Source organism: Lethenteron reissneri, unplaced genomic scaffold, assembly GCF_015708825.2.
Source record: "Lethenteron reissneri isolate LAM-NWPU_2019-01 unplaced genomic scaffold, ASM1570882v1 scaffold_1639, whole genome shotgun sequence".
NCBI lineage: Eukaryota > Metazoa > Chordata > Hyperoartia > Petromyzontiformes > Petromyzontidae > Lethenteron > Lethenteron reissneri.
Genome location: NW_026891376.1, coordinates 2284352 through 2308517, shown reverse-complemented (window position 1 = coordinate 2308517; position 24166 = coordinate 2284352). Strand labels below are relative to the sequence as shown.

The 24166-nt window shown below is 52.3% G+C and overlaps 2 protein-coding genes across 4 annotated transcripts; both read left to right on the top strand.

Annotated features, from left to right (window-relative positions):
• Positions 1-334: 334 nt before the first annotated feature.
• On the top strand, positions 335-15660 carry LOC133339011 (lipid transferase CIDEB-like). Its single transcript, XM_061547148.1, has 5 exons — positions 335-633; positions 8973-9120; positions 11337-11546; positions 13963-14150; positions 15520-15660. Exons 1-5 carry the CDS (start codon positions 599-601, stop codon positions 15650-15652), a joined length of 714 nt encoding a protein of 237 aa, XP_061403132.1. The 5' UTR covers positions 335-598; the 3' UTR covers positions 15653-15660.
• A 4656-nt stretch (positions 15661-20316) lies between these two features.
• On the top strand, positions 20317-21882 carry LOC133339009 (keratin-associated protein 9-1-like). Of its 3 annotated transcripts, none has more exons than XM_061547146.1 (2): positions 20317-20435; positions 20654-21755. In XM_061547146.1, the coding sequence occupies exons 1-2, from the start codon at positions 20392-20394 to the stop codon at positions 21753-21755; spliced, it is 1146 nt and encodes a 381-aa protein (XP_061403130.1). In that variant the 5' UTR covers positions 20317-20391. The 3 variants fall into 3 exon arrangements, with proteins under 3 accessions (XP_061403130.1, XP_061403128.1, XP_061403129.1); XM_061547144.1 differs by having other exon boundaries at positions 20392-21315; positions 21382-21882; XM_061547145.1 differs by having other exon boundaries at positions 20392-21129; positions 21180-21755.
• The last annotated feature ends 2284 nt before the right edge of the window (positions 21883-24166 follow it).

Sequence of the window (24166 nt, the reverse complement as noted above, 5' to 3'; positions counted from 1 at the left end):
TCCCCCAGAGCCCTCCCCAGAGCCCTCCCCAGAGCCCCCCAGAGCCCCCCCAGAGCCCCCCCCCCAGAGCCCCCCCCCCAGAGCCCCCCCCCAGAGCCCTCCCCCCAGAGCCCTCCCCCAGAGCCCTCCCCAGAGCCCCCCCCCCAGAGCCCCCCCCCCAGAGCCCCCCCCAGAGCCCTCCCCCAGAGCCCTCCCCCAGAGCCCTCCCCCAGAGCCCTCCCCCAGAGCCCTCCCCCCAGAGCCCTCCCCCCAGAGCCCTCCCCCAGAGCCCTCCCCCCAGAGCCCTCCCCCAGAGCCCTCCCCCAGAGCCCTCCCCCAGGTACAAGCTGCTCGACCCACGGGCAGAAAACATCAAAAACTCGGCACACGCGGAGCGAGAGAGCGAGACTCTTGATTAATGTTGGTGGTGTTGTTGTGTTATTGTTGTTGTTGTGTTGTTGTTGTTTGTTAGTGGGTAGACCGTCTCCCTCCTTCCCTCCACTACCAACCCGACTTGTACCCGGAACGGACTCTCTCTCTCTCTCTGTGTCTCTCTCTCGACCACCACCACCAACAACAACAACCATCACCACCAACAATAACCACAACCACCACCTCCATGGATTCTTCGCTGTCACCCAAGGCACTGCTCAGGTGAGTTTAAAGCGCCGTGAAGCCGGTAGGTTCGCGTGCTGGCGTCGTGATGCCGGCAGGTTTGTGTTTGTGTTCGAGGCGTCGTGAAAGCGGTAAAACAAAGAATTGCGTTTAAAGGGTCGTCAATTTTGCGTCCTTTTAAAGTGGAGTTTGGCGGTTTGGTTAACTACAATAACAGAGACCCATAGACTCACCACACAGAGACCCATAGACTCATACAGAGACCCATAGACTCATCACACAGACCCGTAGACTCACACAGAGACCCGTAGACTCAGAGACCCACAGAGAGACCCACAGACTTAGACAGAGACCCACAGACACACAGAGAGACCCACAGACTCACACAGAGACCCAGAGACACACAGAGAGACCCACAGACTCACACAGAGACCCACATACATAGAGACCCACAGACTTACGCAGAGACCCACATACTTACATAGAGACCGATAGACATACACAGAGACCCACAGACTTACACAGAGACCTATAGACTTACACAGAGACCCACAGACTCACACAGAGACCCATAGACTTACACAGAGACCCACAGACTTACACAGAGAACCATATACTTACACAGAGACCCACAGACTTACACAGAGACCCACAGACTTACACAGAGACCCACAGACACGCAGAGAGACCCACAGACACACAGAGAGACCCATAGACTTACACAGAAACCCAGAGACACACAGAGAGACCCACAGACTCACACAGACCCATAGACTTACACAGGGAGACCCACAGACTTACATAGAGACCCATAGACTTACACAGAGACCCACAGAGAGACCCATAGACTTACACAGAGACCCACAGACTTACACAGAGACCCATATACTTACACAGATACCCACAGACTTACACAGAGACCCACAGAGAGACCCACAGACTTACACAGATACCCACAGACTTACACAGAGACCCACAGAGAGACCCACAGACTTACACAGATACCCACAGACTTACACAGAGACCCACAGAGAGACCCATAGACTTACACAGAGACCCACAGACTTACACAGAGACCCACAGAGAGACCCACAGACTTACACAGATACCCACAGACTTACACAGAAACCCACAGAGAGACCCACAGACTTACACAGATACCCACAGACTTACACAGAGACCCACAGAGAGACCCATAGACTTACACAGAGACCCACAGACTTACACAGAGACCCACAGAGAGACCCACAGACACACAGAGAGACCCACAGACTTACACAGAGACCCACAGAGAGACCCACAGACTCACACAGAGACCCACAGTTTGAATTGAGTGCCATTGCCCCTTGACACAGATGACAGCCCGATGTTTGTGAGTCAAGTCGGCGTTGAGAAATCTCTCTTGCTGGCAGGACTCAGCCGTCAATCATTAACTGCCTCCACGCTAAATGATCGAGCCGTGATGTTAAATTAAGTTCAATCAGTTTTCATTTATTAGCTGTAGCCCAGAGGTCGCAAACGGGTTTTGATTTCTTACCCGTACCCGGCCGCACCAGGGTCGCAAACGGGTAACCGTACCCGGCCGTACCCGTACCCTACCCGTACCCGGCCGGGTACAGGTAGGGTACGGGTATCGGGTACCCGATTGCGACCTCTGGGATGAAGCCATGTTGCAGGCGCGGGTGGGTTGATTCTAGGGACTGGAATTGTGAGAAGAGACAAGACGTTGGGAAATGAGTGACAAACGGTGACTCACCAGTGACTCACGGCCTACCCGTACCCGGCCGCACCAGGGTCGCAAACGGGTACCCGTACCCGGCCGGGTACGGGTAGCTGGGTATCGGGTAGGGTACGGGTATCGGGTACCCGGTTACGACCTCTGGTGTAGCCCTGTGAGCCATGTGGCTCTTGAATCGGGTGCAACCGCAACAAAAACATGAACAAGAAAACATCTTCAAGTGACATCAAAGTCTTCCAGGTAGAAAGCCACCGCATTCCAAAGCTGCGTGCGAAAATCCCAGTGGGATGCAAGTCAATTAATAACAACCGTAAGACATCTTCTTGGTTCTTTCGATAAAGTCATCACGTAGAAGGGAAATAATAAAATAATAAAAATAAAACATTAAATACAATTCTCACGACGTTTCGGCCACAACGCAAAATACGCTGCCAAGCTCAGTGGTGCTCATTCAGACGCTGTCTTTCCGACAGACCTGTTCTTCACCTGAGGACGGCTGCTTGCGTTGTGGCCGAAACGTCGTGAGAATTGTATTATTTTATGAAGTTGAATTTTTATTATTTTATTATTTCCCTTCTACGTGACTTTACCGAAAGAGCCAAGAAGATGAATCCCTGCTGCAGTCACGAGAAAGCTTTCAATCGAAATTTAACCGTAAGACTATTTAGATTAAAGTTATCAGGCCAACTCTGTACTACAACGGACAAACATGGCTCAGACCAAAACGTTCTCGAAATATTTTGACGCTGGCAAAGAAGGTCTCATGATGTAGTTTTCATTAGTCTCACAGTGGAATTGTCTTTGAGCTGTGTGCGCCTTTTTAAATCCTTTATATTAAGTTCGCTTGCTTGCTTGCTTGCGTGCTTGCGTGCTTGCTTGCTTGCTTACGACCGTGCAAATCTTTCGGTCGTTTTTTAACCCACTTCCCGTGATCCAATCGAGCTGACATTTTGCACACAGACTCGTTGTGCCTGACAATTAATGTTCGTGAAAAAAAAATTCAAAAATTTTACACTGTTTAGGGAAATTTTTTTAAATATTTAATTACCAATTGTTTAATGCTGCCAGACAATCATCTGACCCATAGGTGGCAGCCATCTCAAGCCTTTTTGTGTCCTCTGGTCTAACACCTTTTGAGACGAAAGAAAGATGTCTCTGGTGTAGACCAATCGGTTTCAAAGCCAATGCATCATACTGGTAGGAACCTCCTGGTTACACCAGCCCACAGGGGATTATTGTGTCCGTCCGTCCGTCCGTCCGTCGTGCATCCAAACATGGGAGGGGTGGGGCTGGGTGGAAAGGGGAGGGTGGGGAGGGGCTGGGTAGGGAGGGTGGGGCTGGGTGGGGAGGGTGGGGCTGGGTGGGGAGGGTGGGGCTGGGTGGGGAGGGTGGGGCTGGGTGGGGAGGGTGGGGCTGGGTGGGGAGGGTGGGGCTGGGTGGGGAGGGTGGGGCTGGGTGGGGAGGGTGGGGCTGGGTGGGGAGGGAGGGGCTGGGTGGGGAGGGTGGGGTGGGGTGGGGAGGGTGGGGCTGGGTGGGGAGGGTGGGGCTGGGTGGGGCTGGGTGGGGAGGGGGGGGCTGGGTGGGGAGGGTGGGGCTGGGTGGGGAGGGTGGGGCTGGGTTGGGAGGGAGGGGCTGGGTGGGGAGGGGCTGGGTGGGGAGGGGCTGGGTGGGGAGGGGCTGGGTAGGGAGGGTGGGGCGGGGTGGGGAGGGGCTGGGTGGGGAGGGTGGGGAGGGTGGGGCTGGGTGGGGAGGGGCTGGTCACCCCGTGGTGCCCTTATAAAACTCAACGTTTAACCTACTCACGCCGGCTTGTGCCCGCCCTCACAGTCGGGCATTTTTGCGGAATACACCACGCCGCCGTTGACCCTGCAGGCCATTGACCGAGCAACCCGACGTTCCTACCAGCTCCCTCCGCAGCAGGAATGTGTTGTCAGTCTGTTTTTTGTTTTGCATTCTGACCACAAGCGTTGTGGTTAATGCACTACGTGATTCATTGTAAAAAAAGGTTTTTAGTTCGTTGTTTTAACATCTTTACACAACTGGGGAAAACCGATTCTCCTATTTAAAAAAAAAACAACAACGTCACAATGTTTACACTATGAGACATCTCCTTTACAAGTGGCAAAATCTAGTGATAGGTTGTTACCCTTTCAACTGGTACAAACACTGACACCTTTATACAAGGCATCATGTTTGCAATAACCACAACACAAGCAGTCAAAATGCAAACAAAAAGAAACAACTCTGATGATGCCTTTTGGCGTAATCTTGCGTCATCTGGTCCAACACCATGTGAGACTAGGCTCTAAGAAAAGCTGTCTCGGGTGTGGACCAATCAACTTCAAGGACAGTGCATATCATTATCATCATCAGAGTTTGCACCAGTTGAAATATGTATCTCTGTGATATCTGTCTGCTTATATGTCTGTCTATATGTCTCTGGTTCTGTGTTTGATCTCTTTTTCTCAAATGTAGCATTCTCAGGAAGAACGTAGTCAACCAGGTAGGGTGTTGACGGTTATGTTATCCGACTCTCTGTTGTAGTAGTGTGTAGTGTATAGTAGTGTATAGTGTAGTGTAGTATAGTAGTGTGTAGTGTAGTGTAGTATAGTAGTGTGTAGTGTATAGTAGTGTATAGTGTAGTGTAGTATAGTAGTGTGTAGTGTATTGTAGTGTAGTAGTGTGTAGTGTAGTGTATAGTGTAGTGTATAGTGTAGTGTAGTATAGTAGTGTATAGTGTATTGTAGTGTGTAGTGTAGTAGTGTATAGTGTAGTGTAGTAGTGTATAGTGTAGTGTATAGTGTAGTGTAGTAGTGTATAGTGTAGTGTAGTAGTGTATTGTAGTGTGTAGTGTAGTAGTGTATAGTGTAGTGTAGTGGTGTATAGGTAGGGTGTTGACTGTTATGTTACCTGACTCTCTGTTGTATTACATTACATTTCTAAGTATACTAGATTTGTGTTTCTATTTCATTTAAACCGAGTTACCTGTTGCGGTGTTGTGTAGTAAACATTGCAGACTCCAAACATACAGCAGCAGGCGTCGTCAGAATCGTGATCGAACCCACGACCTCCTGTGTACCAGGCGAGGTAGTCAACATCTCATAGCCACCGTGATGATGATGATGAGAGAGAGACACAGACTGTAGACCAGGCGAGGTAGTCAACATCTCCTAGCCACCGTGATGATGATGATGATGAGAGAGACACACACAGACTGTAGACCAGGCGAGGTAGTCAACATCTCCTAGCCACCGTGATGATGATGATGATGAGAGAGACACACAGACTGTAGACCAGGCGAGGTAGTCAACATCTCATAGCCACCGTGATGATGATGAGAGAGAGACACACAGACTGTAGACCAGGCGATGTAGTCAACATCTCCTAGCCACCGTGATGATGATGATGAGAGAGACACACAGGCTGTAGACCAGGCGAGGTAGTCAACATCTCCTAGCCACCGTGCCGGACATCATAGGCACTGCTGCTACTCGCTAACGACACTTGCCCCGACAGCCTGTCAGAGGCTATACGGGGGGTCTTTGTCTTTGTTGTTGTGTGTGGAGTGGGGGGGGGCGCTCCGAACCTGCCAAACGCGAGTTCGATTGTCCCTGAACCGGTCCTGAGCCTCCCTCCCCTAGGTCGACTCAGCCTCACGTGAGTAGCAGTGAACATCGCCGCTAGGGAGACAAAGGCGGCCGGGCGTGGTGCTGGCCACCCACCCCCTCGTGTGCCCACAGTGCCGGTAGCCTTCATAGCTGCTGCTGCTGCTACTCGCTAACAGCACTTGCCCCGGCAGTCCTTTGCAGGCTACCCGGGGGACCTTTGTCTTTGTTGATTACTGATCTTGGTTGCGTCACTGACGCTACGAAATTGCTCAATTAGGGGGGTGGTGGTGGTGGGCGTGGTGGCGTTTGGTGAAAGGTCCATCAGCTGTTCGTCGTGGTCGTGGCCACGTGGTGGGTTTGAAGGCAACACGGAGCAGAGTCCAGAGCGAGGACGGCTGCTGATGATGCTGCTGCTGATGGTGCTGATGATGATGATGGTGCTGATGATGATGATGGTGGTGATGATGATGATGGTGGTGCTGATGATGATGGTGCTGCTGATGATGATGATGATGGTGCTGATGATGCTGCTGCTGATGCTGTTGCTGATAATGATGATGGTGGTATTGCTACCAGCCATGCTTATGATGGTGGTGATCCAGTCCACAGACATGCAGAGAGACCCATCGTCTTACATAGACACCCATAGACTCATCACACAGAGACCCATAGACTCACCACACAGAGACCCATAGACTCACACAGAGAGACCCATCGACTTACATAGACACCCACAGACTCATCACACAGAGACCTATAGACTCATCAAACAGAGATCCATAGACTCGCACAGAGACCCATAGACTCGCACAGAGACCCACAGACTCACACAGAGACTCACAGACTCACACAGAGACCCGTAGACTCATCACAAAGAGACCCATAGACTCATTACACAGAGACCCACAGACTCACCACACAGAGACCCATAGACTCATCACACAGAGACCCACAGACTCACACAGAGACCCATAGACTCACACAGAGACCCATAGACTCATCACACAGAGACCCACAGACTCGCATAGAGACCCGTGGACTCATCATACAGAGACCCACAGAGTTGTGTTTTTTGTTTGCATTATGGCTGCAGGTATTGTGGTCTATGCAAACATGACTCCTTGTTAAAAAAATGTCAGTTTTGTTGCCAGATAGAAGGGTAAAAAAACAATTATCATATTTTTTACTGGCAAATGAGGTTCCAATGGTGTAAATGCTTACCCCGAACTCTCATACTCTGATGGTGCATTGTCTTTGAGTTGTGCGCCTTTTGGCGTCATCTGGTCCAACACCATGTGAGACTAGGCTCTAAGGAAAGCTGTCTCGGGTGTGGACCAATCAACTTCAAGGACAATGCATACATTATCAGAGTTGTGTTTTTTGTTTGCATTATGACTGCAGGTATTGTGGTCTATGCAAACATGACTCCTTGTAAAAAAAAGTGTCAGTTTTGTTGCCAGATAGAAGGGTAAAAAAACAATTATCAACTAGTAAGTATTTACGCGATCAAACCCAAAAACCTCCATTATGGATCCTCAATTTTCTTGATAAGATCTTCTCAGTTTCGGATGAACAAAGATCTCATATTCTTTGGTTTTTTTCGGTAAAGTCACGTAGGTAAAACATTAAAATTTATGAAAGTTAAAGCCGCACAGAACCTCACAAAACTAATATTCCTCCCATCCTCAACCAGTATATATACAAGGACTGTTTCTTGGAATTTCTCTCACTTGATGCAGCTATCGTGAGCTGTGACTGTTCCACCTGAAGACGGAAGCTTGTGTTGCCTCCGAAACGTCGTGATTTTTATTTTATTTTTATTTTACTTTTATTCATTAAAATGTTTTAACCTACGTGACTTTACCGAAAAACCCTAAGAATATGAATCCATGCAGTCACCAAAGCTTCAAATCTAGAACAAAGATCTCCTTCCGATGTGGTAGCTTCACTTGTTTTGTAACCTATTGGGGACATCAGGTTTGTAAATCTTTCAAGTTCAAGTTCATGTATTAGGTGTAGCCCTGTGAGCCATTCAGCTCTTGAATCGGGTGCAACCGCAACAAACAAAAAACTAAAACATGAACAAGAAAACATCTTGTAGTGAATATGTGACTGAGTGCAAACAGAAAATCCTTTGGCAGCCAATAAAGTAATTAGCGAAGCTATCAACAGAATGTGTGTATCGGATTCATTTGCTATTGTGGCAAATGCTGTGGTGGTCAGACAGGTGGTGGTGTGGTGGTGGTGGTGGTGGTGGTTGTGGTGATGGTTGTGGTGGTTGTGGTGGTTCTGGTTAGGTCGGTGTCGGTGGCCGGGGTGGAGCAGTCTAACCACTTGTGGTGGTGGTGTTGTGGTGGTGGTGTCGTGGTGGTTGGGGTGGTGGTTGTGGTGGTGTGGTGTTGTGGTGGTGGTGGTGTGATGGTGGTGGTGTGATGGTGTTGTTGTGGTGGTATGGTGATGGTGGTGTTGTGGTGGTTGTGGTGGTGGTGTGGTGTGGTGGTTGTGGTGTTGTTGTGGTGGGGTGTTGTGGTGGTGGTGGTGTTGTGGTGGTGGTGTTGTGATGGTGTTGTGATGGTGTTGTGTTGTTGTTGTGGTGTTGTGTTGATGGTTGTGGTGGTGGTGGTTAGGTCGGTGTCGGCGGGTGGGGTGGATCAGTCTAACCACTGGTGTTGTTGTGGTGGTGTTGTTGTGATGGTGGTGCTGTTGTTGTGGTGTTGTGATAGGTGTTGTTGTTGTGGTGGTGGTGGTGGTCGTGGTGAGGTCTGTATCAGTGGCCAGGGTGGAGCAGTCTAACTACTTGCGGTGTTGCGGTTGTTGTGGTGTTGTGGTGGTGTTGTTGTGATGGTGGTGCTGTTGTTGTGGTGTTGTAATGGTGGTGTTGTGGTGGTGGTGGTGGTCGTGGTGAGGTCTGTATTAATGGCCAGGGTGGAGCAGTCTAACTACTTGCGGTGTTGCGGTTGTTGTGGTGTTGTGGTGGTGTTGTTGGTGGTGTTGTAATGGTGGTGTTGTGGTGGTGGTGGTGGTGTGGTTAGGTCGGTGTCGGCGGCCGGGGTGGAGTTGACCCGCCGGGTTTGGCACGGCACCGCGGCGGCACCGCCGCGACCGTTCCGCGTCTGCTGCTCGAGCCGTGCCAACCGCAGGGGCGTCATGGCCGCCAGCCTCCAGGAGCTACTCAACAAGGTGAGGGCATCCAGTAGCAGCAGCAGTAGCTGCAGTAGCAGCAGTAGTGGTAGTAGTAGTAGCAGCAGCAGTAGTAGTGGTAGTAGTAGCTGTAGCAGTAGTAGTAGTATTAGTAGTGGCAGTAGTAGCAGCTGCAGCAGTAGCAGCAGCAGTAGTAGCAGCAGGAGTAGTAGTATTAGTAGTGGTAGTAGCAGCAGTAGTAGCAGTAGTAGTAGTGGTAGTAGCAGCAGTAGCAGCAGCAGTAGTGATAGTAGCAGTAGTAGCAGTAGCAGCAGCAGTAGCTGCAGCAGTAGCAGCAGCAGCAGTCGTAGCTGCAGTAGTGGAGCAGCAGCAGTAGCTGCAGTAGTGGCAGTAGTAGTGGTAGTGGCAGTAGTAGTTGCAGTAGTAGCAGTAGCAGCAGCAGCAGTAGTAGTATTAGTAGTGGCAGCAGCAGCAGTAGTAGTAGTAGTGGTAGTAGCAGTAGTACTAGTAGCAGCAGTAGTAGTAGCAGCAGTAGTAGTAGTAGCAGCAGCAGCAGCAGCAGCTGCAGCAGTAACAGCAGCAGCAGTAGCAGCAGCAGCAGTAGTAGTATTAGTAGCAGCAGTAGTAGTAGTAGCAGCAGTAGTAGTATTAGTGGCAGCAGCAGCAGTAGTAGTAGCAGTAGTGGTAGTAGCAGTAGTAGTAGTTGCAGCAGCAGCAGCTGCAGCAGTAACAGCAGCAGTAGCTGCAGCAGCAGTAGTTGTAGTAGTAGCAGCAGTAATAGTAGTAGTGGTATTAGTAGTGGTAGTAGCAGTAGTAGTAGTTGCAGCAGCAGCTGCAGCAGTAACAGCAGCAGTAGCTGCAGCAGCAGTAGCAACAGTAGTAGTAGTAGTTGCAGTAGTAGTAGCTGCAGCAGCAGTAGTAGTAGTGGTAGTAGTAGTATTAGTAGTGGTAGTAGCAGTAGTAGTAGTATTAGTAGTGGTAGTAGCAGTAGTAGTATTAGAAGTGGTAGTAGCAGTAGTAGTAGTATTAGTAGTAGCTGCAGCAGCAGTAGTAGTAGTGGTAGTAGTAGTATTAGTAGTGGTAGTAGCAGTAGTAGTAGTATTAGTAGTGGTAGTAACAGTAGTAGTAGTATTAGTAGTGGTAGTAGCAGTAGTAGTAGTATTAGTAGTGGTAGTAGCAGTAGTAGTAGCAGCAACAGCAGTAGTAGTAGCAGCAGTAGTAGTAGTGGTGGTAGTAGCAGTAGTAGCAGCAGCAGCAGTAGTTGTAGTAGCAGCAGTAGTAGCAGTAGTTGCAGTAGTAGTATTAGTAGTGATAGTAGCAGTTGCAGCAGCAGCAGCAGCAGCAGTAGCTGTAGTAGCAGCAGTAGCTGCAGCAGTAGCAGCAGTAGTAGTAGTATTAGTAGTGATAGTAGCAGTAGTAGCAGCAGCAGCAGTAGTTGTAGCTGCAGCAGTAGTAGCAGTAGTTGCAGTAGTAGTAGTAGCAGTAGTTGCAGTAGTAGTAGCAGTAGTAGCAGCAGCAGCAGCAGTAGTAGTAGTAGCAGCAGTAGTAGTGGTAGTAGCAGTAGTAGCAGCAGCAGCAGCAGTAGTAGTAGCAGTAGCAGCAGTAGTAGTAGTGGTAGTAGCAGTAGTAGTAGTAGCAGCAGCAGCAGTAGTAGTAGTTGCAGCAGTAGCAGCAGTAGTAGTAGTGGTGGTAGTAGTAGTAATAGCAGCAGTAGTCAGTAGTGGTGGTAGTAGCAGCAGCAGCAGTAGTAGTTGTGGTAGTAGCAGCAGCAGCAGTAGCAGCAGCAGCAGTAATAGTTGTAGTAGTTGCAGCAGTAGCATCAGTTGTAGTAGTTGCAGCAGCAGTAGTAGTAGTTGCAGCAGTAGTAGCAGTAGTAGTGGTAGTGGCAGTAGCAGGAGTAGAATTATTAGTAGCAGAAGTAGTAGTAGAAGCAGCAGTAGTAGTAGCAGCAGTAGTAGTAGCAGCAGTGTAGTGGTGGTAGTAGCAGTATTAGCAGCAGTAGTAGTCGCAGCAGTAGCAGCAGTAGTGGCAGTAGCAGTAGCAGCAGTAGTGGCAGTAGCAGGAGTAGTATTATTAGTAGCAAAAGTAGTAGTAGAAGCAGCAGTAGTAGTAGCAATATTAGTAGTAGCAGTAATACTACTAACACTACTACTAACACTATACTACTACTGACACTACTACTCCTAATACTACTACTAATGCTACTAATACTAACGATGCTTCTTCTGCTGCTGCTGCCGCCGCTGCTGCTACAGTCACTGGACGTGCTGCCGCTCCCGGCGTCGGGCGCGGTGAAGAGCGCGGTGAAGTGTGCCGGCGTGGTGAGCGCGGTGAGCCGGGGCGCGGTGAGCGTGGTGCTGGATGAAGACGGTACGGTGGTGGACACGGAGGAGTTCTTCGACTCTCTGGACGACAACGTCACCCTCATGGTGCTCGCCAAGGGGGACACCTGGAGCCCACCAAGGGTGAGTTGGTGGTGGTGGTGGTGGTGGTGGTGGTGGTGGTGGAGATGGTGGTGATGGGTGGAGATGGTGGTGATGGGTAGAGGTGAGTGTAGATGGGTGGAGATGGTGGGTGGTGATGGTGATGATGGTGATGGTGGTGGTGATGGTGGTGGGTGGTGATGGTGATGATGGTGATGGTGGTGGTGATGGTGGTGGGTGGTGATGGTGATGATGGTGATGATGGTGATGGTGGTGGTGATGGTGATGATGGTGATGGTGGTGGTGATGGTGGTGGGTGGTGATGGTGATGATGGTGGTGGTGATGGTGGTGGGTGGTTATGGTGGTGATGGTGGTGATGGGTCGTGAGGATGTTGGTGGCGGTGATGGGTGGAGACACGTGGAGGCATGTGGAGATATGTGGAGAAACATAGAGATACACAGAGACTCATAGATATATGTTACGTAGAGACACATAGACTTACATCGGAAAGAGTAGATGTCGATTCTAAATGTGGAGGGGAAAACCCGGTGGACCCAGAGACAAATCCACGCAGTGACCACCACGGGGAGAGAGGAGAGAGACGCAGACTCCACATCTACAGCAGCAGCAGCAGGCGTCGTCAGGGTCGGGATGGAACCCACGACCTCCTGTACACCAGGCGAGGTAGTCAACATCTCCTAGCCACCGTGATGATGATGAGAGAGAGAGACACACAGACTGTAGACCAGGCGAGGTAGTCAACATCTCCTAGCCACCGTGATGATGATAAGATAGAGAGAGACACACAGACTGTAGACCAGGCGAGGTAGTCAACATCTCCTAGCCACCGTGATGATGATGATGAGAGAGAGAGACACACAGACTGTAGACCAGGCGAGGTAGTCAACATCTCCTAGCCACCGTGATGATGATGAGAGAGAGACACAGACTGTAGACCAGGCGAGGTAGTCAACATCTCCTAACCACCTTGATGATGATGATGTTGAGAGAGACACACAGACTGTAGACCAGGCGAGGTAGTCAACATCTCCTAGCCACCGTTATGATGATGATGAGAGAGAGAGAGACAAACAGACTGTAGACCAGGCGAGGTAGTCAACATCTCTTAGCCACCGTGATGATGAGAGAGACACACAGATTGTAGACCCGGCGAGGTAGTCAACATCTCCTAGCCACCGTGATGATGAAAAGAGAGAGAGAGACACACATACTGTAGACCAGGCGAGGTAGTCAACATCTCCTAGCCACCGTGATGATGATGATGAGAGAGAGAGACACAGACTGTAGACCAGGCGAGGTAGTCAACATCTCCTAGCCACCGTGATGATAAGAGAGAGAGAGAGACACACAGACTGTAGACCAGGCGAGGTAGTTAACGTCTTCTAGCCCACCGTGATGATGATAAGAGAGAGACCCAGACTGTAGACCAGGCGAGGTAGTCAACATCTCCTAGCCACCGTGATGATGATGATGATGAGAGAGACATAGACTGTAGACCAGGCGAGGTAGTCAACATCTCCTAGTCCACCGAGATGATGAGAGAGGAGAGAGACGCCGACTCCAAATATGCAGCAGGGGTCAGGGTCGGGATCGTGTTTTTCCACTACCACATCCGTGCCAAGACAGCACGGTACGGGTGGTGTTTTTCCACTGCCCACATCCGAGCCGTACCAGCACGGTATGGGTGGTGTTTTTCCACTGCCACATCCGTGCCAAGCCAGCATGGTACAGGTGGTGTTTTTCCACTGCCCACATCCGTGCCAAGCCAGCATGGTACAGGTGGTGTTTTTCCACTGCCCACATCCGTGCCAAGCCAGCATGGTACAGGTGGTGTTTTTCCACTGCCACATCCGTGCCCAGCCAGCGCAGTACGGGTGGTGTTTTTCCACTGCCACATCCGTTCCAAGCCAGCACGGCACGGGTGGTGTTTTTCCACTGCCACATCCGTGCCAAGTCATGGCACGGTACTGGTGGTGTTTTTTCACTGCCACATCCGTGCCAAGTCAGCACGGTAGGGGTGGTGTTTTTCCACTGCCACATCCGAGCCAAGCCAGCACGGTACTGGTGGTGTTTTTCCACTGCCACATCCGTGCCAAGCCAGCACGGTAGGGGTGGTGTTTTTCCACTGCCACATCCGAGCCAAGCCAGCACGGTACAGGTGGTGTTTTTCCACTGCCACATCCGTGCCAAGCCAGCACGGTACGGGTGTTGTTTTTCCACTGCCACATCCGTGCCAAGCCAGCACGGTACGAGTGGTGTTTTTCCACTGCCACATCCGTGCCAAGCCAGCGCGGTACGGGTGGTGTTTTTCCACTGCCCACATCCGTGCCAAGCCAGCACCGTACGGGTGGTGTTTTTCCACTGTCACATCCGAGCCGAGCCAGCGCTTGCACGGTGTCTGACACGGATATTATGAACCCCCCCCCCCCCCACAGGGTCACTCCACGCTGGTGCTGGGCACGGGGCGACCCAAGAAAGGTCACGACATTGCTCGCATAACCCTTGACCTCTACAAGATGAGCCCGCGCGACCTGATCGGCTGCCTCAACGTCAAGGCGACCTTCTACGGCATGTACTCCATGACCCTGGACTTCAAGTGCCTGGGAGCCAAGCGCATCATCACGTGAGTTGGCAGGCGGGAGGGCGGGTGAGCGGGTGGGTGAGTGGGCGGGTGAGCGGGCGGGTGAGCGAGCGGGTGAGTGGGTGGGCGGGTGAGCGGGTGGGTGAGCGGGCGGGTGAGCGGGCGAGTGAGCGAGTGAGCGAGTGATCGAAGTAAGTGAGCGAGTGATCGGAGCGAGCAAGTGATCGGATGAGCGAGTGAGTGAGCGAGTGATCAGGTGAGCGAGCGAGTGATCAGGTGAGTGAGCGAGCGAATGATCAAAGGAGTGAGTGAGTGAGCGAGTGAGCGAGCGAGTGATCGGAGGAGTGAGTGAGCGAGTGATCAGGTGAGCGAGCGAGTGATTGGAGGAGTGAGTGAGCGAGTGATCAGGTGAGCGAGCGAGTGATCGGAGGAGTGAGTGAGCGAGTCAGCAGTTCTCCGCGTGATCCGCTGAGTGTCCGTGTGTGTGAGAGAGTGAGTGAGGTCATTCGGTAAAACCGCTCCGTGTCTCCTGCTGCTGCTGCTGCTACTGCTGCTGCTGCCGCTGCTACTGCTGCTGCTGCTACTGCTGCTGCTACTGCTGCTACTGCTGCTGCCGCTACTGCTGCTGCTGTTGCTGCTGCTACTGCTGCTGCCGCTACTGCTGCTACTACTGCTGCTACTGCTGCTGCCGCTACTGCTGCTGCTGTTGCTGCTGCTACTGCTGCTGCTGCTACTGCTGCTACTACTGCTGCTACTGCTGCTGCCGCTACTGCTGCTGCTGTTGCTGCTGCTACTGCTGCTGCCGCTACTGCTACTGCTGCTGCTGTTGCTGCTGCTGCTGCCGCTGCTGCTGCCGCTACTGCTGCTGCTGTTGCTGCTACTGCTGCTACTACTGCTGCTGCTGCTACTGCTGCTGCTGCTGCCGCTACTGCTGCTGCTACTGCTACTACTACTGCTGCTACTGCTGCTGCTACTGCTACTACTACTGCTGCTACTGCTACTACTACTGCTACTACTACTGCTGCTACTGCTGCTGCTACTGCTACTGCTGCTGCCACTACTGCTGCTGCTACTGCTACTACTACTGCTGCTACTGCTGCTACTGCTGCTGCTACTGCTACTACTACTGCTGCTACTCCTACTACTACTGCTGCTACTGCTACTGCTGCTGCCGCTACTGCTGCTGCTACTGCTACTACTACTGCTGCTACTGCTGCTACTGCTGCTGCTACTGCTACTACTACTGCCGCTACTGCTACTGCTACTACTACTGCTGCTACTGCTGCTACTGCTGCTGCTACTACTGCTACTGCTGCTGCTACTACTGCCACTGCTGCTGCTACTGCTGCTGCTACTGCTGCTGCTACTACTGCTACTGCTGCTGCTGCTACTGCTGCTGCTACTGCTGCAGGGAGCTGCTGCGTGTGGTCGCCCACCTGCTGCAGGTGTCGGGCCGCCTGCTGCTGGGCACCGCCGGGTACCTGCGACAAACCCTCGACACCTCCGAGTTCAACCTCCACCCCCTCGACAAGTCCACCTATTGAGTCCACCGCTCGGCCACTCGCTCGCTCGCTCGCTCAGCCACTCGCTCGCTCAGTCACTCACTCACTCAGCCACTCACTCACTCAGCCACTCGCTCGCTCAGCCACTCGCTCAGCCACTCACTCACTCAGCCACTCACTCACTCAGCCACTCGCTCACTCAGCCACTCATTCTGCCACTCACTCACTCAGCCACTCACTCACTCACTCAGCCGCTCGCTCACTCACTCAGCCACTCACTCACTCAGCCACTCACTCACTCAGCCACTCACTCACTCAGCCACTCATTCTGCCACTCACTCACTCAGCCGCTCACTCACTCACTCAGCCGCTCGCTCACTCACTCAGCCACTCACTCACTCAGCCACTCACTCACTCACTCAGCCACTCACTCACTCAGCCACTCACTCACTCAGCCACTCACTCAGCCACTCACTCACTCAGCCACTCACTCACTCAGCCGCTCGCTCACTCACTCAGCCACTCGCTCGCTCACTCAGCCACTCACTCAGCCACTCACTCACTCAGCCACTCACTCGCTCAGCCACTCACTCGCTCAGCCACTCACTCAGCCACTCGCTTAGCCATTCACTAACTCAGCCACTCACTCACTCAGTCACTCACTCACTCACTCAGCCACTCACTCACTCAGCCACTCACTCACTCAGCCACTCACTCAGCCACTCACTTAGCCACTCACTCTGCCACTCACTCGCTCAGCCACTCACTCAGCCACTCACTCACTCAGCCACTCACTCACTCAGCCACTCACTCAGCCACTCACTCACTCAGCCACTCACTCACTCAGCCACTCACTCACTCACTCAGCCACTCACTCACTCACTCAGCCACTCACTCACTCAGCCACTCGTTCAGCCACTCACTCACTCACTCTGCCACTCACTCACTCAGCCACTCACTCAGCCACTCACTCACTCAGCCACTCACTCAGCCACTCTCTTTCACTCAGCCACTCGCTCAGCCACTCACTCGCTCACTCAGCCACTCAGCCACTCTCTTTCACTCAGCCACTCACTCAGCCACTCACTCAGCCACTCACTCAGCCACTCACTCAGCCACTCACTCACTCAGCCACTCACTCACTCAGCCACTCACTCAGCCACTCAGCCACTCACTCAGCCACTCAGCCACTCACTCAGCCGCTTGCTCAGCCACTCACTCAGCCACTCACTCAGCCACTCACTCACTCAGCCACTCACTCAGCCACTCACTCACTCAGCCACTCACTCACTCAGCCACTCACTCACTCAGCCACTCACTCACTCAGCCACTCACTCACTCAGCCACTCAGCCACTCACTCACTCAGCCACTCACTCATCCACTCACTCAGCCACTCGCTCGCTCAGCCACTCACTCAGCCACTCACTCAGTCACTCACTCACTCAGCCACTCACTCACTCAGCCACTCAGCCACTCACTCACTCACTCAGCCACTCACTCATCCACTCACTCAGCCACTCACTCACTCAGCCACTCACTCAGCCGCTCGCTCACTCACTCAGCCACTCGCTCGCTCACTCAGCCACTCACTCAGCCACTCACTCACTCAGCCACTCACTCACTCAGCCACTCGCTCGCTCAGCCACTCACTCAGCCACTCACTCAGCCACTCACTCAGCCACTCACTCACTCAGCCACTCACTCACTCAGCCACTCACTCGCTCAGCCACTCACTCGCTCAGCCACTCACTCAGCCACTCGCTTAGCCATTCACTAACTCAGCCACTCACTCACTCACTCGCTCAGCCACTCACTCATCCACTCACTCAGCCACTCGCTCGCTCAGCCACTCACTCAGCCACTCACTCATTCACTCAGCCACTCACTCAGCCACTCACTCACTCACTCAGCCACACACTCATCCACTCACTCAGCCACTCGCTCAGCCACTCACTCACTCACTCATCCACTCACTCAGCCACTCGCTCGCTCAGCCACTCACTCAGCCACTCACTCAGTCACTCACTCACTCAGCCACTCACTCACTCAGCCACTCAGCCACTCGCTCACTCAGCCACTCACTCATCCACTCACTCAGCCACTCACTCACTCACTCAGCCACTCACTCAGCCGCTCGCTCACTCACTCAGCCACTCGCTCGCTCACTCAGCCACTCACTCAGCCACTCACTCACTCAGCCACTCACTCACTCAGCCACTCGCTCGCTCAGCCACTCACTCAGCCACTCACTCGCTCAGCCACTCACTCGCTCAGCCACTCACTCAGCCACTCGCTTAGCCATTCACTAACTCAGCCACTCACTCACTCACTCGGCCACTCACTCATCCACTCACTCAGCCACTCGCTCGCTCAGCCACTCACTCAGCCACTCACTCATTCACTCAGCCACTCACTCAGCCACTCACTCACTCACTCAGCCACACACTCATCCACTCACTCAGCCACTCGCTCAGCCACTCACTCACTCACTCATCCACTCACTCAGCCACTCGCTCGCTCAGCCACTCACTCAGCCACTCACTCAGCCACTCACTCACTCAGCCACTCACTCAGCCACTCACTCACTCAGCCACTCACTCACTCAGCCACTCACTCACTCAGTCACTCACTCACTCAGTCACTCTGCCACTCACTCGCTCAGCCACTCACTCAGCCACTCACTCACTCAGCCACTCACTCACTCAGCCACTCGCTTGCTCAGCCACTCACTCACTCACTTTGCCACTCACTCAGCCACTCACTCACTCAGCCACTCACTCACTCACTTTGCCACTCACTCAGCCACTCACTCACTCACTCAGCCACTCACTCAGCCACTCACTCACTCACTCAGCCACTCACTCGCTCAGCCACTCACTCACTCACTCTGCCACCCGCTCAGCCACTCGCTCAGCCACTCACTCAGCCACTCACTCAGCCACTCACTCACTCACTCAGCCACTCACTCAGCCACTCACTCACTCCTCCGGGTTTTCCCCTCCACATTTAGAATCGACATAGCCACGCGTTCAGATTGTTGGGCTACTGCTGCTGCTACACATTTCCAAGTGATGATGATGATGGTATCACGTGATGATGATGATTGATGGTGATGATGATGGTGATGATGATGATGATTGATGGTGATGATGGTATCACGTGATGATGATGATGATGATTGATGATGATGGTGATGATGGTGATGGTATCAGCTGCGATCATTTGCGATGGTCCAGTCCGCTTCTGACAAAGAGCCACGTGACACAGTGAGGCCTTACCTGGTCAGATAAAAAATAATTGTCTAATTTTAGTCTAGTCTATGGGTCTCTATAGATATACTGATTTCTATGTGTCTCTATGTGTGTCTGTGTGTCTCTGTGGGTCTCTGTGTGTCTCTGTGTCTCTGTTGATCTCTGTGTGTCTCTATGGATCTCTGTGGGTCTCTGTGGGTCTCTATGGATCTCTGTGTGGGTCTCTGGATCTCTATGGGTCTCTATGTATCTCTATGGGTCTCTATAGATATACTGATTTCTATGTGTCTCTGTGTGTCTATGGATCTATGTGTGTCTCTATGAATCTCTATGGATCTCTGTGTCTCTATGGATATCTGTGTGTATCTGTGGGTCTCTATGGGGCTCTATGGATATATTGATCTCTATGTATCTCTATGTGTCTCTATGGATCTCTATGGATCTCTGTGTGTCTCTGTGTGTCTCTGTGTGTCTCTATGTGTCTCTATGGATCTCTGTGTCTCTATGGATCTCTGTGTATCTGTGGGTCTCTATGGGTCTCTATGGGTCTCTATAGATATACTGATTTCTATGTGTCTCTATGTGTCTCTATGGGTCTCTATGTATCTCTATGGGTCTCTATGTATCTCTATGGGTCTCTATGGGTCTCTATGGGTCTCTATGCATCTCTGTGTGTCTCTGTGTGTCTCTATGGGTCTCTATGTATCTCTATGGGTCTCGATGAGCCTCGATGGGTCTCTGTGGATCTCTATGTGTCTCTGTGGGTCTTTATGTGTCTCTATGTATTTCTGTGACTCTATGTATCTCTATGGGTCTCTATGTATCTCTATGTGTCTCTGTGTCTCTATGGGTCTCTACGGGTCTCTACGGGTCTCTATGAATCTCTATGAATCTCTATGGGTCTCTATGTGTCTCTGTGTTTCTGTGTCTCTGGGTCTCTACGGATCTCTACGGGTCTCTATGAATCTCTATGGGTCTCTATGGGTCTCTGTGTGTCTCTATGGATCTGTGTGTGTCTCTGGATCTCTATTTATCTCTATGAATCTCTATGGGTCTCTGTGTGTCTCTATGTATCCCTGTGGGTTGGTGGTGGTGGGGAGTGGTGGCGCAGCGGTTAGCGCGACGCTGTGCTACGAACCCGGCGACCTGGGTTCGATTCCCACCTCAAATGAGTACCTGGTGCTGTGTGTAGTAAACATCGCCACTGGGGAGACAAAGGCGGCCGGGCGTGGTGCTGGCCACCCACCCCCTCGTGTGCCGTGCCGGCCTTCATAGGTGCTCGCTAACAGCACTTGCCCCGACAGTCTGTTAAGGCTACACAGGGGATCATTGTCTTTGTGTGTGTGTGTATCTGTGTGTGTGTGTGTACATGTGTGTGTGTGTACCTGTGTGTGTATCTGTGTATCTGTGTGTGTTTGTCTGTGTACCTGTGTGTGTGTGTATCTGTGTACCTTTGTGTGTGTGTGTATCTGTGTGTGTGTGTATCTGTGTTTGTGTGTACCTGTACCTGTGTGTGTATCTGTGTCTGTATGTGTGTATCTGTCTGTGTGTGTGTGTACCTGTGTGTGTGTACCTGTGTGTGTATGTGTGTACCTGGTGCTGTGTGTCTGTGTGTGTGTATCTGTGTGTGTGTCTGTGTACCTGTGTGTGTGTGTACCTGTGTGTGTATATCTGTGTGTGTACCTGTCTGTGTGTGTGAGTGTACCTGTGTGTGTGTGTGTACCTGTGTCTGTGTGTACCTGTGTGTGTACCTGTGTGTGTACCTGTGTGTGTGTGTACCTGTGTGTGTACCTGTGTGTGTGTGTGTACCTGTGTGTGTACCTGTGTACCTGTGTGTCTGTGTGTGTACCTGTGTGTGTGTACCTGTGTGTGTGTGTACCTGTATGTGTGTACCTGTGTGTGTGTGTGTACCTGTACGTGTGTGTATCTGTGTGTCTGTGTGTGTGTGTACCTGTGTGTGTGTACCTGTGTGTGTGTGTACCTGTATGTGTGTACCTGTGTGTGTGTGTGTACCTGTACGTGTGTGTATCTGTGTGTCTGTACGTGTGTGTACCTGTGTGTGTCTACCTGTGTGTGTGTCTACCTGTGTGTGTGTGTACCTGTATGTGTGTACCTGTGTGTGTGTGTGTACCTGTACGTGTGTGTATCTGTGTGTCTGTGTGTGTATGTACCTGTATGTGTGTACCTGTGTGTGTATGTACCTGTATGTGTGTACCTGTGTGTGTGTGTATCTGTGTGTGTGTCTGTGTACCTGTGTGTGTGTGTACCTGTGTGTGTATATCTGTGTGTGTGTCTGTGTACCTGTGTGTGTGTGTACCTGTGTGTGTATATCTGTGTGTGTACCTGTCTGTGTGTACCTGTGTGTGTGTGTGTACCTGTGTGTGTACGTGTGTGTGTGTGTACCTGTGTGTGTGTGTGTACCTGTATGTGTGTACCTGTGTGTGTGTGTGTACCTGTGAGTGTGTACCTGTGTGTGTACCTGTGTGTACCTGTGTGTGTGTGTACCTGTCTGAGTGTACCTGTGTGTGTGTGTGTACCTGTGTGTGTGTGTGTACCTGTGTGTACCTGTGTGTGTGTGTATACCTGTATGTGTGTACCTGTCAGTGCGATTGCATCTATCCGTGCCGCCCTCTATGAGGTTGCACTCAACCCACACGCGCCTCCTCGTGTTGCCGCTGTGCGCCACGCAACTCGTGCAACTCGTGCAACTCGCGCAACTCGCGCAACTCGTGCAACTCGCGCAACTCGCGCAACCGGCTCACGCGAGTTGCTCGCTAACGAAATCCGTTGCCCGCGCGCGCAACCCGAGTTGCGTGCGACATGCGTTGCAGGGCGACACGAGTTGCGTGCAACCTCGAGCATGTCCGTCCGTCCGTCCGTCCGCGCGGAGTGAGTTGCGGGCGGGTTGCGGGCGGGTTGCGAGCGAGCAAATTGCGTGCAACCGACGAGCAACCGACGAGCAACTCGATTGCGCGCGACCGAGTTGCGTGCATCAACGTGGCCGTCTTCATTCTTTGTGACGAGCGTGGAAATTAAAAACTCGATTCATCAAATGTCGGAGTGGCGCGTGGTTCATTGCTGCTGCTGCTGCTGTAGATGTGGAGTCTGTGTCTCTCTCATCATCATCATCATCACGGTGGCTAGGAGATGTTGACTACCTCGCCTGGTCTACAGTCTGTGTGTCTCTCTCATCATCATCATCATCACGGTGGCTAGGAGATGTTGACTACCTCGCCTGGTACACAGTCTGTGTGTCTCTCTCATCATCATCATCATCACGGTGGCTAGGAGATGTTGACTACCTCGCCCGGTCTACAGTCTGTGTGGCTCTCTCATCATCATCATCATCACGGTGGCTAGGAGATGTTGACTACCTCGCCTGGTCTACAGTCTGTGTGTCTCTCTCATCATCATCATCATCACGGTGGCTAGGAGATGTTGACTACCTCGCCCGGTCTACAGTCTGTGTGTCTCTCTCATCATCATCATCATCACGGTGGCTAGGAGATGTTGACTACCTCGCCTGGTACACAGTCTGTGTGTCTCTCTCATCATCATCATCACGGTGGCTAGGAGATGTTGACTACCTCGCCTGGTCTACAGTCTGTGTCTCTCTCATCATCATCATCATCACGGTGGCTAGGAGATGTTGACTACCTCGCCTGGTCTACAGTCTGTGTGTCTCTCTCATCATCATCATCATCACGGTGGCTAGGAGATGTTGACTACCTCGCCTGGTCTACAGTCTGTGTGTCTCTCTCATCATCATCATCATCACGGTGGCTAGGAGATGTTGACTACCTCGCCTGGTCTACAGTCTGTGTGTGTCTCTCATCATCATCATCACGGTGGCTAGGAGATGTTAACTACCTCGCCTGGTATACAGTCTGTGTGTCTCTCTCATCATCATCATCACGGTGGCTAGGAGATGTTGACTACCTCGCCTGGTCTACAGTCTGTGTATCTCTCTTATCATCATCATCACGGTGGCTAGGAGATGTTGACTTCCTCGCCTGGTCTACAGTCTGTGTGTCTCTCTCTCATCATCATCATCATCACGGTGGCTAGGAGATGTTGACTACCTCGCCTGGTCTACAGTCTGTGTGTCTCTCTCTCATCATCATCATCACGGTGGCTATGAGATGTTGACTACCTCGCCTGGTCTACAGTCTGTGTGTCTCTCTCATCATCATCATCATCACGGTGGCTAGGAGATGTTGACTACCTCGCCTGGTCTACAGTCTGTGTCTCTCTCATCATCATCATCATCACAGTGGCTAGGAGATGTTGACTACCTCGCCTGGTATACAGCCTGTGTGTCTCTCTCATCATCATCATCATCACAGTGGCTAGGAGATGTTGACTACCTCGCCTGGTACACAGGAGGTCGTGGGTTCGATCCAGACCCTGACGATGCCTGCTGCTGTATACACGGGCTAGAGCAGAGATGGAGTGATGTGGTACAGGAGGATGTGGAGCTGAGTGGACTTGCCGATGACCGGTACCAGCGGTGTCAAGATCGGCCTCTGCAGAAGAGGCTCGTGAAGGACGCTGCTACTGGGCAGTGCCAGGCTAGGTGCACCTTGAGGCTACTGGGCAGATTGGATGCAGTCGTCCTCCAGCAACAACGGAGGGCGGAGGAGCGACGCTCACAACAACGAGCGGAGCGCCGGGCGGCTAAAAACACAGCAAGTTGGCACAGTAGGGGCACAGGTGGTGCATCGGCCACTCAACTGTCGGTCAACCCATGGCACCTGCTGGGTCTGTCCGTGAACCTTCACCTGCACCTAGCCTGGCACAGCAGTCAACCCACTGGCACCTGCTGGGTCTGTCCCGTGACCTCCACCTGCACCTAGCCTGACACAGCAGTCAACCCATGGCACCTGCAGGGTCCTGTTCCCGTGATCCCTCTGCCACCTAGCCTGGCACAGCAGTCAACCCATACGGCACCTGCTGGGTCTGTTCCCGTGACCTCCTCCTGCACCTAGCCTGGCACAGCAGTCAACCCATGGCGCACCTGCTGGGTCTTGTCCCCGGACCTCCTGCACCTAGCCTGGCACAGCAGTCACCCATGGCACCTGCAGGGTCTGTCCCGTGACCTCCTCCTTCACCTAGCCTGGCACAGCAGTCAACCCATGGCACCTGCTGGGTCTGTCCCGTGACCTCCACCTCACCTAGCCTGGCACAGCAGTCAACCCATGGCACCTGCAGGGTCTGTCCGTGACCTCCTCCTGCACCTAGCCTGGCACAGCAGTCAACCCATGGCACCTGCTGGGTCTGTCCTGTGACCTCCTGCCTGCACCT

What these genes read in the sequence shown, in the direction of transcription:
- LOC133339011 (XM_061547148.1), top strand. Translation starts at nt 599, where the DNA reads ATGGATTCTTCGCTGTCACCCAAGGCACTGCTCAG. An exon ending in TCCAGGAGCTACTCAACAAG is followed by an intron (nt 9,121 to 11,336) that starts GTGAGGGCATCC and finishes CTGCTGCTACAG; the next exon opens with TCACTGGACGTGCTGCCGCT. An exon ending in GGAGCCAAGCGCATCATCAC is followed by an intron (nt 14,151 to 15,519) that starts GTGAGTTGGCAG and finishes CTACTGCTGCAG; the next exon opens with GGAGCTGCTGCGTGTGGTCG.
- LOC133339009 (XM_061547144.1), top strand. Translation starts at nt 20,392, where the DNA reads ATGTGTGTATCTGTCTGTGTGTGTGTGTACCTGTGTGTGTGTACCTGT. An exon ending in ACCTGTGTGTGTGTGTGTAC is followed by an intron (nt 21,316 to 21,381) that starts CTGTGAGTGTGT and finishes GTCTGAGTGTAC; the next exon opens with CTGTGTGTGTGTGTGTACCT.